This window comes from Balaenoptera physalus (assembly GCF_965194825.1).
Source record: "Balaenoptera physalus genome assembly, chromosome: 6".
Lineage (NCBI taxonomy): Eukaryota > Metazoa > Chordata > Mammalia > Artiodactyla > Balaenopteridae > Balaenoptera > Balaenoptera physalus.
Genome location: NC_138885.1, coordinates 91163256 through 91180312, shown reverse-complemented (window position 1 = coordinate 91180312; position 17057 = coordinate 91163256). Strand labels below are relative to the sequence as shown.

The window sequence follows — 17057 nt, the reverse complement described above, 5'->3', positions numbered from 1 at the left end:
TTCTGCCTATTCTTAGATATTCCATACTAATGTTGAATTCTAGTGAATTTCTGGGCCAAGTTTCCGCTTTGATCACAGTACTTGGCTAATGTGAAGGGAGTAGTATTGTTTCTCCACCTTTTTATTTATAAATTCACTACATTTATTCTTCTATGAAAATGTGTTTGAGAAAGATGGAGAAACCCAGGCAATCATATGCATGCATAAAAATACAGGAACCTCACAGTGTCACTATTCAAGATGTAGCAGTCACAGGGGTCTAAGCATTTAAATCTAAAAAAAACCTCCTTATGAAGGAGGTTTAAAATATAAGGAGTGGATGACAAAGGCAGTGTTATAGTGAGTTTGTGCTGAAAAGCTGCCTTTGCATTTGGAAATGAAGCTCCTGGAGCAATGGATCAATCAATGCGTGACTAATGGTAGTTTGCACGCGGAGAACTCATAAAATTCACGCCTGCAGTGGCTGTTTTGCAGAGGCTGTCTTTGGTGGCGATGCTTCAGACACAAGGCCTTTACTTCACTGCCACAGCCCAAGCTGGTGAGTCTGTTGCTGCAGCTTCACCCCGAAGCCCACTGTTTGCAGCTGCACATGAGTGCATCCCTCAAGGGTTCTCATGCCATAAACAGTGCGTTCCAGCGGGGTCAACCAGGCAGCGGCGCAGGATGTCGGGTGACAATATGGCCCGCTAGTTAGTGGTTCATTTAGCAACTGCTTTACCTTTCCCAAATCACATTCCCCTGTTTTGCTTTTACTAATTTAAATCTAGTTTGGCAAATTCAATTTGCTATTGAGAAATCTTCCTTTTGCACATCAGAAGTTGTTTTGATTTTAAAAGTTTTTGCACAGCAAAGGAAACCATTGATAAAATGAAAAGACAACCTACTGAATGGGAGAAAATATCTGCAAATGATATGACCAATAAGGGTTAATATTCAACATATATAAACAGCTTACACAACTCCAGAGAAAAACAAACAACCTGATTAAAAAATGGGCAGAAGAACTGAATAGACATTTTTCCAAAGAGGAAATGCAGATGGCCAACAGGCACATGAAGAGATGCTTAACATCCCTAATCATCACGGAAATGCAAGTCAAAACCACAATGACATATCACCTCACACTTGTCAGAATGGCTATCATCAAAAAGAACACAAACAACAAATGTTGGCAAGGATGTGGAGAAAGGGGAACCCTTGTACACTGTTGGTGAGAATGTAAATTGGTGCAGCCACTATGGAAAACAGTATGGAGGTTTCTCAAAAAACTAAAAACAGAATTATAATATGACCCAGTAATTCCACTCATGGGTATATATCCGAAAAAAACAAAAACACTAATTCGAAAAGAAAACATGTGCCCCAGTGTTCATAGAAGCATTTACAATTGCCAAGATATGGATACAACCTAAGTGTCCATCAGCAGATGAATGGATAAGGAAGATGTGAGATATACATATATACACATACACATATATATATAATGGGATACTACTGAGTCATAAAAAAGAATGTGATTTTGCCATTTGTAGCAACATGCATGGACTTGGAGGGTACAATGCCAAGTGAAATAAGTCAGACAGAGAAAGACAGATACTATATGATGTCACTTACATGTGGAATCTAAAAAATACAACAAATTAGTGAATATAACAAAAAAGAAGTGGACACAGATATAGAGAACAAACTAGTGGTTACCAGTGGGAAGAGGGAAGAAGGGAAGGGCAAGATAAGAGTAGGGGATTAAGAGCTACAAACCATTACGTATAAAATAAGCTACAAGGATATACTGTACAACGTGGGGAATATAGCCAATATTTTTTTAATAATTCTAAATGCAGTATAACCTTTAAAAATTGTGACTCACTGTATTTTACACCTGTAACTTATACTGTACATCAACTATACGTCAATAAAAAATAAACATTTAAAAAATTGTTTTGATTTAACGTCAGCATTCTAATCTCCCTTTCTCTCCTCTCTCTGGGGCTTTCTATCTGGCTTGGCAGGTTTTGCCCCATTCTGCCTCAGGCCCGCCCTGCTGGCATTTTGCCTGCACTAAGCAGCAAGGCAGTGTGGCTTTCACGGACGCTGTTTGATTTCAGCTTCCCACATTAACCTACCTCCCCTGGACCTGACTTGTCTGGTTTAAGAGCTGTTAGATTTCCTCATTCACGCTGCACATTTCTTGAGCCTGTCTATGATGACTCTTTAGAAATTCTTCTTGGCTTACTGATGAGTCACTTAGACTATGTCTGAGTTTCAAAAAATGGTTCTGACAGAAGTTTTCAATCCACCTACACAGCTGTGTGATCAGTAAAGACCCAGTATTATCAAATAAACAGAAAATAACAGCTCCCTCTGCTTCTGGTCTCTCCCCTGCAAATTCACCCCAAGGCTGTCGCCAGACTACTCTTCTTCAAGTATAATCATGACTATTTCCCCACCTTCCTTAAGAGTAAAGTTAAATGTCTACAACCTGGCATTCAAGGCCATCAACAACTGGGCACCCACTTGCTTTTCCAAGTGCCCCTCTTGCTCTGCCCTTTATACATAAGCGCAAGCCCATTGTTGGCCCCCTACTTCTGTGTGAGCTTTGCCCTTGACCTGAGATGTGTGCACTTGCCCAAATCTTACACTCCAGCTGAAACGCCATGTGTTCCGTGAAGTCCGTCTCAACCATCCCTGCTGTAAGTCATCTCTGTCTCCTTTCAGTTCTCACAGACCTTATTAGTGGGTGTCTCCTAACCTTAGCATCTTCTACGTCACAGCCTAAGTGTCTGTGTAAGGTGTGTCTTCTAAACGGTGAGCAACATGTGGGCAAAACCCTCCTCTCAGTCATCTTTGCATTGTCACCATGCTCACCCCGAGTGACTAACAATGTGCACATAGTAGGTATTTAATAACTATTTGTTGAATGAGAGAATGCCAATTTGTACCTATACCAGGCTGCTCTTTATTTTTTGACATGTCATGCTAATATTTTTATTACTTTTCCATTAATTCATATGTGAAATTGTGCTACAGTGAGGTTTTGCTAATTGTATATAAATACGCTATAAAGCTCTCCTTCATTCTCTACCCTCTAAAACCATTTTTTTTTCATTGGAGTATAGTTGAGTTGATAACGTTGTGTTAGTTTCAGGTGTACAGCAAAGTGAATCAGTTATACATATATCCACTCTTTTTTAGATTCTTTTCCCATATATGCCATTACAGAGTATTGAGTAGAGTTCCCTGTGCTATACAGTAGGTCCTTATTCAGGCTGCTCTTTTGAGTCAAAGGAATATTCTGCCAGTGTTTGGACCATCCCATCACTCTGTATTTACCAACCACAATAACAGGCAGGTGAGTCTCTGTAGACTGTGATATGACCTAAACATTATATGGTTATGGAGAATAGACATATGTTCTTTAATTTTCAATAATAGAGATGGGAAGAATATTTATGAGACTTCTGTATAATAAGATACTCATGGTATTTTGTGGAGTTTTAAAAATACAAATAGCATAGTAACTGCCTATCCTTCCAAAGCTCAGCCCAGCAGACAGGTATTGGTTGAGCCTCCACAAGGTAACAGGCACTGAGGACACAAAAGGGAGCCAGCTGCAGTCCCTGCCCTAAGACGGACAGTGTAGCAGTGGATCCAGAACCGTCCACACCTGAAAGCATGTAAAACGCTGTGCTGCCTCTACGAAAAAGGCTGTAGTATCACAGAGAAGGGAGCAGTTAAGTTTGCCCAAGGAGGGGAGAATATAGAGGAAACAGCCAAATGTCGCAGAAGAAGCTTTGGAATTAAACAGACCTATTTTCTAATCTTGGGTCTGCTGTATGCTAGTTCTTTGACCTAGGATGAGCTGCTTAAATTGTTGAAACTTGGTTCTGTAGCTGTAAAATGAGGATATGACCTGCTAGAGTCTCAGTAAAAATGAAAAGAGATGATGCATGTAAAGTGTCTGATATAGAATTTGGCATATATTAGCTGCTCAATAAATTTTAAAAAGGAAAGGGTGGGAGCATTTACATTGGGCCATGAAGGAGAAGGGTCTCTCTAGGTATAAAGGTTGGTGTGTCTTTGAAATGGAAAGAATGTATGTCTAGAGTGTTGGCCAAGACTTATTTGGGGGAGATCCCCCATTTACTTCCCTTCTTTAGAACCTTCCTCTTCAGCCTTGCTGAGCAGTCAGTGGACCCAAGGCTCTTTCTCTCCTGCAAGTTGAGTGGCACCACAAGGAAGCCCGTCACTAGGGTGGTTAACAGCACACGCTCCCAGACTCCCCCCACCCCACCCCCACCTCCTGCCCAAGTCTCATTCTTTCATTTATTTATTTACTAAATGCCTACTATGGTCAGGCACTGCACTAGTGGCTGGAGACAGCAGTAATAAAACAGACACAGTCACTACCAAACCTAGAGAGGAAAACAGATGTAAAATACACAAATGAAAAAAATATACAATTGCAACTCGTGCTAAGTGAGTGATATGAAGGAAGCAGAGTATAGTGACAATGACGCAGCAGTCAGGTCTGAAAAGACAAAGTGGGCTAATCAGATTCTCTGCCTTGGCGTCTGGACTATTCCACACAAAGGGAGAGAAGACAGAATGGAGATGAAGAGGGGCCATTTGGAGCTGCCTTACTTCCTGGCTTTCCTGCTTCTTTAACTTGTCCTGAAGTCCCATGAGTCCTTACCACATCTTTAGAGTAACCTCTTTTTCACTTGCACTAGTCGGAGAGGTTTCATTTTCTAGAACAAGTAGCGAGTGCCTAGAGGCAACATTAGTAACTAAGGCTGAAAATAAAAGTAATAAAGCCAGATTACTAATCCAACTGGCAAAGGGGAAAAATGGGCGATTTTAAAGATAAATCCCGATAGAATGGGAATGACATTTCAGAGAAGAGAGGCCCACGAGCCTTGTTCACAGACCTCATCTAGCACTCATGTTGCCCTAATTATTTACTTATATGACTATCTGCCCCACTGGAATGTGAGTTTGTAAATGACAGGGATCATAGCTGTATATCTACAGGGCCTAGAACAATGGGTGGCATTCAGTAGATGATTCATAAATGTTCAGATAGATGAATGAACAAAAGGAAGTAGGGAGTCTAGTAAGATGATCATTGAAATATTACTTTTATTTATCCAGGGTTTTTTTCCAGTGCATCTCTGTAATGCAGCTTAACATATTATATGGTAGTAAAAAGTATTCAAGCCCAAATATGTATGAAGTGCCACCTAGGTCCCAGGCACTGCTGGTCCCAGCCTTGAGGACCTTGTAATCTTGGAGGTGAGCTTAATCTTATCCCCTACAAGAAGGACAGCAGTCAAACAGCCTGCAACCTCCTTTTTGCACCAGTGAGAACCAGAGTTATTTATGGGTTGCCGTTCCTGCAGCTCTGAAAGGAATTTTATAATCAGCTTTGGTCACATTTCTCAAATGCTGAGCCGTTCAGAGATGCCTTAAAAACAGCTCACGTGTGTACGTTTCGCTTCGCTTGCTGGGCCACTAATATTATCTACACTCTAATGAAGGCAGTTCGCCTATGAATCTTCTTGGGGAAGAAAATATTCTTTGCAGACCAGTACCTTTGCATCATGGATAATTCTATAATTTAATTGCCTTTTCTAACATCTACTTTCTGCCAGTAAAAAATATGCAAGAAGTCTTGTCATGTTCTACTTGGCTGGCTTTTGGGGAATTAACACCAGGCATATAAATCAAAATTAACTTTTTTTTTTGGCAGGAAACCAGGATTAGAAGGAATAATGAAGATTTGAAAGTGGAAAAAAAATGCAGTTTTCACAGAATCGTGGGAAGTTTAAAGTTGAGAGAATCTTACAGATAGTCAAGTAGTGGCTCCTCAAACTTTAAAGTATATTCACCTGGGGATCTGATTAGAATGCAGATTCTGATTCAGAGGCTTGGGGTGGAGCCCGAGAGTGCATTTCTAATAAGTTACCAGGTGATGGAGACGTCGCTTGTCCAAGGATGTGGTGACAGAATAATAGCCCCCAAAGCCAACCACCCCCTAATCCCCAGGAACCTGTGAATATGTTAGGCTACTGGCAAATTAAGGCTGCAGATAGAATTAAGGTTGTTAATCAAATCACCTTGAGAAGGGGAGATTATCTGGATTATCTCAGTGGACCCAACATAATCATGAGGGTCCTTATAAGTAGAAGGAGGAAGAAGAGAGTGTCCGACTGACTCACTGTGAGAAAGACCTGACCAGCCATTGCTGGGTTTGAAGATGAAAGGAGGCCACGAGCCAAGAAATGCAGGCAGCTTCTAGAAGCTGAAAAAGGCAAGAAAACGAATTCTCCCCTAGAGCCTCCAGAAAGGAATGTAACCCTGCTGACACCTTGGTTTTAGCCCAATGAGACCCATTCAGACTTCTGATCTCCATAACTGTAAGATAGTAAATTTGTGGTATTTTAAGCCACTACGTTTGTGGCGATTTGTAATAGCAAATCCCATTTGTCACAGCAATGGGAAAATACTACAACAGACCACACATTGAGGAACAAAGTCTACTTTTTTCTTCCTCCTAATATGGAGCCATCTTTCCCTGTCTCAATAACTATCCTCTTTTTAAAAAAATATACCTTCCAGAGTGCGGCTCTCCCTCCCCCAAACTCCCCCTGACACACACATTTTGAGGGAATTCTAACCATTCATTCAAAGCCAGATATCATGATAGAAAGTGAGATGAATCTGTGAGATGAATCTGACACAGTATTTGCCCTCAAGGAGCTGACAAAACCATAGGAAAATAAGGCAACGTCATAAATAACAACTAACTCAAGGTCATTCTGACAACAAAATCCTCTCTGAGTCTCACCTGTTCTCTATTTTTTCTTTCACTACCCTGGACAGGTTCCCTTTGCCTTTCACCTGGACTCTGGAAAAAGCCTTCTAATTGGACTCTCTGGCTTGGTTTCTGCTCTCTCCAATCCATCTTAAAACAATCATCACACAATTCATCTCCACAAAGTGCCTGAGTGTGTTGACTGACGGGAGAATGGAGCTGGCAGTGAGAAAGAATTTGAAGAGAGGAAAGACAGGAGATAAATTATGAAACAAAGTCCCAGAGGAAATGAAAGAAAATGGTATCAAAATCCATGTGGAAAGGTAAGCTTTGGAAGGGAAGGCAGATTCTTTCTCTTTCTCAGAATTCTGAGGAAGGAAGAAAGGAGAGAAAGGTAGAGTGAAGATAGAGAAGAAATTTGAGATCGTGAGGAGGAAAATTGAAGGAATGTATTTCCTCTGAGTGAGAGTTTTAGAGTTTGCCTTAGGGCTAAAATGTGGGAAAAGGTTTAGAGCTGCCTTATGGGAATGTGATAGGAAATGGCCTAGATGAATGAAAGAGGGCCGAGCTGGACTGAAGGGCCACTAATGCCGGATGGCACAGATTTGTCATGGAGCCAACTGGTGTGGCTTTCCTCAACAAGCCAGAGGTAGAAGCAGACAAAAGGAATGATCCAAGGTTATGAACTCTAAGAAACATTGTGGTAGATCCTAGGACTCGGGGATACGGCGGCTGAGAATCATAAGGTAGATGATCAAGGTATCTGTGGGCAATGAAGGGGGATGATGAATTGGGAGACTAGGGAGAGACTAAGGGACAAGAGATCCTGTTGAGAACACAGAGCAGATGCTCAACAGAACGAGAGGATAAGAGAGGTCAATGATAAGAATGTGGCCAGAGAGGGGATGTTAGATGTTGCCAGTCCTTGGTCCTGGTTCTGCCTTCTGGTGTAATCTTTTCCCTAAAGACCAGCCCTTCATTTTTTGTTTTTTTCAAGGAACGAATGTGTTCCTCATAATTCCATCTCCTACGGAGTAAAGTTATGCTCTTCTGTTTTTCATAAGCTGTGCTTCCCAAGCTTTCACCACCCTGGTCGAGCTCCTCTGAGTGCATCCTGGTGAAATGTGGTCCTATAAATGAAGTACATTGTTCCAGAGGTGTTTGGATCAGAGCAGAGGATTGTGGGACCTGCACCTGTCTTGGTGGGGCCCTACTTACCATTAAAGGAATCTAAGATGGCATTAGCACTTTCAGGGCCCTCATCAATTACCGGTTCAAACAGAGCTTACTATGTTAGTAACACACCCTGGATTGTTTCTGTGACAAGAGTTCCCCATCCTATACTTGTATAGTGACTAGAATGCAATGGTAGGATATTGCATTCACCTTTATTAAATTTCAGTCTGTAAGTTCTGACCCATCACTCCAGCCAGCTGTTAGCTTTTAGAACCTTGCTTTCTGCCATCAAAAACAGGGAATGCATTAGCCATTCCTTCCAATTTTATATCATTTAAAACATTAGTTGCCATCATCGGTATCTTATCCAAATTGTTGATCTGAATTTAGATGGGCCAGAGCCAAGTACAGAGGCCAGAGTATCACCACAAGAACTTCCCTCAGAGTTGATACTGCTCTCTTAATCCACATTCACTTGTTTATTCATTCATTCATTCAGTCACAATGAACAGACTATGCTAGAGGCTGGAGTGTAGCAGTGACAGATACATTCCCTGACCTGCTTTGGAGCTTATAGTCTAAGAAGGCAGATGTTTGATGAGTGTTACAGAAGGGGAGGTAAAGATGAGTTGGGCACCTGTAACAGGGGGACCTACCCTAACCCAGAGAATCAGGGAAGCCCCATCTGAGGACGGAAGTTTGTTTACACTGAGAATGAAGGGTAATAAGACCAAGCCAGGAGAGGGAAAGGGGAGAGGAGATGGAATATTCCAGGAAGAGTATACAGCATCTACTCACGGACAGGACTGAGTGACTGGAAGCACGTTCAAAGGAATGAAGACCCAGGATTGTTGGAGCATTAAACGTTAGAAGGAATGGGATTTCAGATGAAGCTCTATCAAAAAGGCATGAGGCAAAGTGTGCAAGGCTCTGCAAGCCATCTTATGATTCTGTGCCTTATCCTAAAGGTAGCCATTGGAGGGACCTACTCAGAGGAGGAGTGCGGTATTTGCGTATTTAAGAAGGTCACTGTGGTTTCTATGTGGATGAGTTGGAGGAGAGCGAATGGATGCCAGGTAGGATTCTAATACAGTATCGAGGGGAGAGAAAGTAGACCAAGATGGAGCAGTGGAGAGAATGACTCACAAATTACTTGGGGGGAAGTGACTGATTTGTGTTGCGAGGAATGAGGAAGACGGAAGATGAAGGAATCTGGATGACTCCCGGGTGTCTGGCTTGAGCATTTTTGTCGATAGCGGTGTCATTTCCTGAGAAAAGAAGTAGTGGTGAAAATGGAACCTTCTGCTTGAGGGGGCTGGGAGGCATCCATGTCCAGACATCTAGAGAACAGTCGAATCTATGAATCTGCAGCTCCAAGGAAGAACTGAGCCAGGGGTACAGAGTTGGGCATTATCAGCATCTAACAGTGGTTCTCAGCCCTGGCTGCAAACTGGAAATCACCTGGTGAGTTTTAAAATGTACCTACATCCGGGTCCCACCTCAAACAATTAAATATGGGCCTGGACATTCACTATTTTTTGAAGTTTTCCTAGTGGTTCTAATGTCCACTCTGAATTGAAAACCGCAAGTGAGAGATATAAGGGAAGGCTTGGAAGCTAAGGGATAGTGTGGAAAGAAGAGAAAAGAAGGTGGCTACTAGGACAGACCTCTTTTTAGGTATAACTGCTCACCTATTAACTAATTTACCTGCATGTAAACATCCACGCCTCTGTATTATTTAGGCAACATCGTCATTTTAAAAATATCAGTTCTAGTTTGAACAGTTTTAATTTTTGAGAGGGTATTTCAGTTATTTATTGCTGCATAACAAGTCACCCCAAAACTCTGTGGCTTAAAACAACAATCAATTGTAATTTTTCAACGTTTCTACGGGTCAGGAGTTCAAGAGGAGTTCGGCTGAGTGGGTTTACCTTGGGGTCTTTCATGCAGACAGAGAGAGCAGTTGGTATAGCGGGGGGGAGGTGCAGCTGAGGTCTGGCTGGCCATCTCTCTCTTCATGTACTATTCTCAGGTCTTCTCTATGTGGTCCTTATGGGCTAGTCTGGGCTTCCTCAAAGCATGGTGGCCTGAGAACAGTCAGATTGTTTACATGGCTGCCCAGAGTTCCAACACAAGTGTCCCAACTAGTGAAGAGGAAGCTCAATCACCCACTATGAAAGCCAGAGAGAGTCACTTCCTTCCACTATCCTGGTCAACCAGTTCCAAAAGCCTACCCAATGTTAAGGGGAGGGGCTCAGACCCCACCTCTTAATGGGGGAGATATTTTATAGCCGTTGAAGAATACAATCTGGCTCAAAGGGTTAAAGCAACAACAACCCAGACTTCTTTCCATCAATTCAGAGTCTATACTTTCTCAAGTCACTGAGCATTTGAGGGCGGGGAAAAAAGCAAATTAATGTAACAGTTACACTACTAAATGAAAATTATTCAGTGTATACCTGCACATTCTCCATAACTGTGCTTTATTCTTCTTCATATTTTCCCAGAACTACCAGTTAGACCTGCACATAATTTAGAATAGGGTGAGCCTCTGAATCCATTGGAAGTCTATTTTCAGCCAGCCTTTTATACCCACACAGTATTAGGACTTAGGTAAATGTTCTGTTGAGCTATTTTCTCTGATGAAATCCATATCTGGATTTATTAGTGAAGACAAAAAGAAAAAGGGAATTTTATTTTTACAAGGCATTTTGTTTTTGGCATTTTAATCAGAACAGTAAGATATTTTTAATTTATCTTCTGCTTCTAACTTAGAATATTCAGTAAAAATATTTCCTCACTTACTTTGGAACTTAAGGTCTTCACTTGAGGGGGGAAGCTAATTATTGACATCTGCTCTCCCTGTGGGTTTTTCCCCCCTGCTCATTCACAGAACTCTTCAGATAAAGAGTACCATGAAGGTACAAGTCACTATTACCCTTTAATCAATACCAAATAAGGGAGTTAGTTACCTCTTAGTCAATACCAGAACAAAGGAGTTTGGTTAATCTCTAAATTATACCAATCTTGGGTACTTCTTCACTGTGGCATGAAGGAAGGAGGCCATCTCACCACCATGGAAACCAGGAACATGCTCTCTCCTTAGGGGAAGTGTTGTTGTTCACCTACATACCATTTTTTTATTTTAACAGGTCCGACCAATTTAAAAAACATGGTGATTTAAACATCAGTAAACATTATGATCTGTTTGACCGGATCTTGTTTTCCCAATGATTTTATGAGCTTGTTTGCTTTTACTCTAAAGGCAGTAAAAAGGGTTAAAACTAGTTTGTGGATTCAACCTTAGTTGAATAGCTACAATTACAACTTGAGCCAATAAAAACATCAAACAAGCATGAACAAATGTCCATCGATGGATGAGTAGGTAAAGAAAATGTGGTATATACATACAATGGAATACTATTCAGCCTTAAAAAGAAGGAAATCCTCTCACATGCAACAACACAGATAAACCTTGAGGACATTATGCTAAGTGAAATAAGCCAGACACAGGACAAATACTGCATGATTCCACTTATAGGAGGTATCTAACATAGTCAAACTCACAGAAGCAGAGAGTAAGAACAGTGGTTGTCAGGGGCTGGGGTAAAAGGAAATGGGGAGTTGTTGTTCAATGGTATAAAGTTTCAGTTATGCAGTTTAATTAAGTTCTAGACATCTGCTGGGCAACACTGTGCTAGAGTTAACAACACCACAGTGAACACTTAAAGAGAATAATCTCCTGTTAAACACTCTTACCACAATTAAAAAAAGAAAAACGTTAACTTTAAAGTATATCATTGCTCCTCAATCATCATTTCAGTACATTTTTGTTGATAGTTATCTTCAAGAACTGAGCAGCAGAGTTCTGAAGGGTCTGTACACAGGGAGGCATCAGAAATGACATACCAGTGAACCATAAATGTACCTTATAAATAGTTTAATCAAATTTTTTTTTTTTAAACAAGGAACTGAGTATGGAGAGGTTGTGTACCACATTCAAATTGAGGCAGTTGATTTGTATCAGGACTAAGGCTGCCCCCAGGTTCTCTGATCCGTGGTACAGTCGCCTTTTCAGTCTTTTATGGGGCCTGTGAGGTGGAAAAGACCATGGATTCATCCAATATTAGAGCTGGAAAGGATTCTGGAGATCCTCTACATAAAAGAGACCCCTCATTTGGCAGATAAGGAAACTGAAGCCCGGTGAGGTTCCACATTGTACCAAAGGACACGCAGTTTTTCAGTAAAATTAATGCGTCCCTTTGTTTCCTTAAATGTGGTTAGAAATAGAGTACACTTCTGATAGAAAATAAGACTCCTAAATTATCCTTTGCCCTAGAAGTTAAGACGACCCCCTATACTAGTGGCAGTATGGTTCATCTTGCTAAGGGAAGGGAAATTCTAGAGTTTGTACTTTAATTTATTAATTAACAGAGGTTCTTGAAATTTTTATTAAAAATTTTAAAAATCTCATGCTTTTCTCTTATATGATTGAATTCCAAAATAGATATTTCAATTTCCTTTTTAAACATAAAATTTTGTTATACTCTCAAATATTGTGGTGGCACAGAAATCTCCCTCTGTGGGAAACAGAGTTGACTGACAGCCTAGCTACCGCCCCTCTGGGTCCACCCAAGCCACACTCCACCCAGGATGTACCCAGTCAATGGCTCAGGTAGGGGGTGCTAGTGAAAGCTCATTTCTGAGGGATATGGGAGTTCCCCAGCCGGGGAATGAAGACTCCCCATTGACCTGCACAAACCTTTTTAGAACTGCACTGCCCAGGGAGACTCTTCTTACCCAATTTTTTTTCCTTCTCCTTCTTCTTTCAACTATGGCAGACCTGCATGCTTGGCAGTCTGTAGACTCTCCCTGCCTGCACATCCTTCCTCCCCTTTCTCTTTTACAAGCACCTGCCTCCACTGCTTCCCACCCCCAAGGCACCTCTTAATCATCTAATCCCACCTTGGCCTCTGCTCTTGGAGACTCAAAAGAACACAAATATGCTTTTTCTAATTACTCCCGTCTTTTCCCTACTGACATTCTAATGCTTGTCCCGACACAGGGAGGCACGCTCACTTCCTTCTCCTTTCTTCCTACTGGCTGAGAATCACCGTTATAGAATCTTGGCTCAGTTATTTGACTAAATATTGATTAACAAGTATTTTGGGGGCATAAATTCTATGATATTACTATTATAGGAGCTATTGAGTACACAAATAAATTAAAAATCTATTTGTGCTTATAAGGAGCTTGTAATCAAGTTGTGGATAAATCACAGAGAAAAAGTGGTTTTAATAATAGTAATAATAATACAAGCAGTATACTGTTAAGTGGTGACTCAATCAATCTACCTAACTACCTATCTAATCCATCTGGACAGATTTTTAATGCTCAAGGTCAGAAGAGAAGAAACCATTGCAGCTTTATCATTTTTTTAAAAATTTGTAAAAATTGGATAATTTAATGTGAAGGATCATTGTGAAAAATAGCTAGAATATTGGTAAAGTACACATAAATTCCAAGGAATTGCCAACAGAGGTAACTTTTTTCCTGTCGCCAAAGGTTTTGATTTTGACATGCTCTTGTATTGTTTAGCATTAACCCTCTACCTTGTATGTAACTCTCAGCCAGAGTGCAAAAGGGGCTGTGATGAAAGGCTGGAAGCAGGGGGGGCGGGAGGGCAGGAGAAGCAGAACAGAAACACTGTGAATTCCGATTGTGTAGCTTGGGAAGAAAAACAATGTGATGCTAATCCTACAATAGTAAATTTCTTCTTATCTGCAGAAACTGATGCTGACATTTCCATTTATTCATTCAATTCCTTTAGACTCCTTGTCAGATCTCTTCTAGTTGCCAAGCAACAATAACAGCAGTTCTGTACATAAGCATTAGGCAATAACTATTGTCAACGTTTCTCCGTTCTTTGAAAGGGAAATTTAATGGCCCTTTCCTATGAGAAAATGATGACAAGAACCTATTCACGGTGAAACCTAAAAGCTGTGTGTGTGGTTTGTGTTTTTGCTGTTTGAATCCAAGGGCTGGGCTAAACTGACCTAAACACTCGTACAGAATTATGAAATTCAGATTCGCTCCAAAGCTTGCATGGTTTGGTCTTTAAAAACAACTGCATATCATTAAAACTTGTCCCACATCCCGTAAAATGAGTTCACTATTAAATGGAGTTAATATTTTAAAGATGCTTGATGATGGGTTTCTTTTGTACTTTCTCTGATCCTGTTAAAAATCTCTTTCATCAAACTCTTGGGTTTTTCTGACAGTACTCCCCCACACAAAGATTTGAACCATATTTTGGTACTTTATAAAACGTAAGTCAAGACAGTTACAGGAAAAAATAAAATAAAATGGGACCTCTGTCCACCTGTTGAGGACAGACTCCAGGACACAGAGTCTATGTCAGTCACCTGCACAAACGTTGAGAGGGCCCCTCCCTGCTCCCACTGTGGACAAAAGGCTCCTCTGCCCCTGTCTAGTCCTCCTCCTCCATTTTAATGAGTCTATATGATTATTGTTTACAACCCAATTTACCTCCATAACTGTAACAGCTCAAAAAGCTATTCATAATAAGTGGCACATTGCCGCGAGGATATTATAGACTAAGTGATTCCCCATTTCCATATCATCATATTTTCTAATCCCACTTATTTTTTGTGAGGCTCAGCAATAGCTATAAAAGTTTGAGAAAGTCAAGTCCAGTTTTATGTTCTTTTTCTCATGTGGGCTTTTTATTGTGTTTTCTTTCTAATCTCAGTTCTATGTGAATTTATGTTTTGAGTTACTAACAAAAACATTAACTCGGGCTCCTTTTCCATTTTTTAATAGTAAAATACACAGATGAGCTCCCCCAGATCCTTTATAGTTTATAGGATTAAGAGCTCATAAAGCAGCTCTACTTTTATTACTGTATTTGATGATTTTGTCAGGTAGGTTTTGTTTTCATGTCCAATCTACAGATTAGAAAACTGAGGCCCAGAAAAGTTAAGTGACTTGCTCTAGGCTGCTCAGCTAGTAATCAGGGAGCTACTTATCTCTGCTACCGTCTCCAAACTCCAAGCTCTTTCCATGACTTTACCTTGCTGGAGATCACTTCCCAAGCATACTTGGTTCCCTACAGTGGCTTAAGGATCACTTTTTGTTGGAATTAGTTATCAGACCATAACTAGACATTCAGCAAATATTATTTTGTAACTCCTTTGTAATTCCGTTTTACAAACAAGGATCCCCTTGGCTTTCCATCACCAAATTGTACTCTATTTAAACTGATTTATAATAATGCATGAAAATATCTGACTGAAAATGTTATTTTGTGCATGCCAGTTCCAATAATCCTTTCTTACTCAGTTGAGAATTACATCTAAAACTTTATAAGTCAATTTAGCTTGGTACCCTAGTGCTTCACATGAGAATAATGTAATAGTCACTACTGAGCCCTATCCTTAACTCATCTATGAGGTTCTAGAGTTAAATTTCTTTAAAAAAAAAAACACGTTACTTAGAAAAGAGCTGTAGAAATTGAACTGGCCCTAAATATAGGATCCCTGATTAGCCTGAAGATTTTGTTCTGGTATCTTTCCTTAATAAAATGAGATATGGAGATTTTTTTCTCTTTTTTTTGGAGGGGGTACAGTGGGATATGACTGGTTACTCACCAAAGGACCTCATCTGTTATTGGCAAAACCTACCTGAGACAACCAGTATTTGATAACCATCTCATAAAGATGCTGCTTTTCTGCAGAACCACAGGTAGTCAACCTAAGTAACCTAAGCTTGTTTTTAGAAGCAATTTAAAACTTTATTTAATAGCAAAGAGAGTACTAAAATGAGATGACACTTCCATTAACCTACATTTCAGTTTTCAAGAAGGCTTGAGGTTTTGCAAAATATCGTGAATGGGAAATTTGTCCCTAAAGAACGTAACGATTCAAGCAGGCGTGCTCATTCATTTGTTATCCATTCATTTATCTAACTCGAACTGGGGTCAACTAGGTGTCAAACCCAAGAGTACGAAGATGAGAAAGGCCCAGTGCCTGCCCCCAAGGAGCACACAATATCCCTTGGGGAGACAGACCACTAACCATCATGGTATGGAGGCAGAAGGCAGAGAGCCTCACTGAAGCACAAAGGAGAACAGAAGAAGGGCCAATAATTCAGGAGGGGCAGGAGGGCAGAGAAAGGAGCCATCTGAAAGGCTTCCTAAAAGGGAGGTGAGTGAGGGTCGGGTCCCCGTGGAGGATGTCCCAGAGAGAGGAAACTACCTTTGCAAAGGCCTGGAAGCAGAAACATTCATGGTCAGGATGGCTGTGTTGAAGGGAGGGTAGAGAAGTGGCTACTGATAAAGGTGGAAATGTAAACAGGGTGAGCTCACACAGAGGATGGATGTCACACTCCTAAGGAGATCAAACTTTGACTTCAAGTATATTTCCAATTTAAATCCTTTCAGTTATATAGTCCAATAATATAGAGATACTTTAAAAGAGGCATAAAGAGTATCAACTGTCAATTTCAGTTGTCTTGGATATGAGACCTTAAGTTAGGCTGCATGAGGACAGAAATGATTCTCTCACCAAAGCACCTCTTCCTTTCCAATTCATCCAATAGTGGACCCACTAGAGATAACTGATGAACTCACTTCACTGCAAGACTTTTACTAAGTATTTAATTTCCCACAGTGCTTGACTGGCTAGTGTATAAAAACACCACACGGATCTGTTCTCACATCTCTAAAAGCTTATAATTTATAACTTAAGACATAACAGTTATTATTCTTAATTTTCAGAACTAAAATGTCATTGCTGTGTGACAGATTGGGAAACAAACTAATCATAAAAAGGCCATAAAAGCTAATCACTAAAGGAAATAAAAGTACGAAAATAAATCAATGTAAAATTACAAATGATCAGAATTTTCCGTTGTTTATTATGATTTATTTTATTGAGCTGAGAAATCTATTAACCTTTTGATACGAGAAGATGGAATTTACTAACTGAGTTAGAGGAGCTTTACTTCCATTGTCATGCAGATGGATAATATTTACAACTTAAACATC

At 40.4% G+C, this 17057-nt stretch overlaps 2 protein-coding genes across 7 annotated transcripts in view; one reads left to right on the top strand and one right to left on the bottom strand.

Moving 5' to 3' along the window:
• SPATS2L (spermatogenesis associated serine rich 2 like) overlaps positions 1-17057 on the bottom strand; it is a 168149-nt gene that overhangs the window by 64552 nt on the left and 86540 nt on the right. Inside the window, exon 3 of one of the 6 annotated variants that reach the window (XM_082467158.1) lies at positions 10450-10645. The exons of the other annotated variants lie outside the window; for them this stretch is intronic. Within the exon in view, the coding sequence (XP_082323284.1) occupies positions 10450-10464 (15 nt within the window). The 5' untranslated portion in view covers positions 10465-10645. The remainder of the gene's footprint in view (positions 1-10449; positions 10646-17057) is intronic. 6 annotated transcript variants of the gene reach the window in all.
• The window catches only part of LOC309663381 (uncharacterized protein), a gene marked incomplete at its 5' end in the record, with an annotated part of 41587 nt that continues 28877 nt past the window's right edge, over positions 4348-17057 (top strand). Inside the window, one exon of the mRNA XM_082467377.1 lies at positions 4348-9454. Within this exon, the coding sequence (XP_082323503.1) occupies positions 9350-9454 (105 nt within the window). The remainder of the gene's footprint in view (positions 9455-17057) is intronic.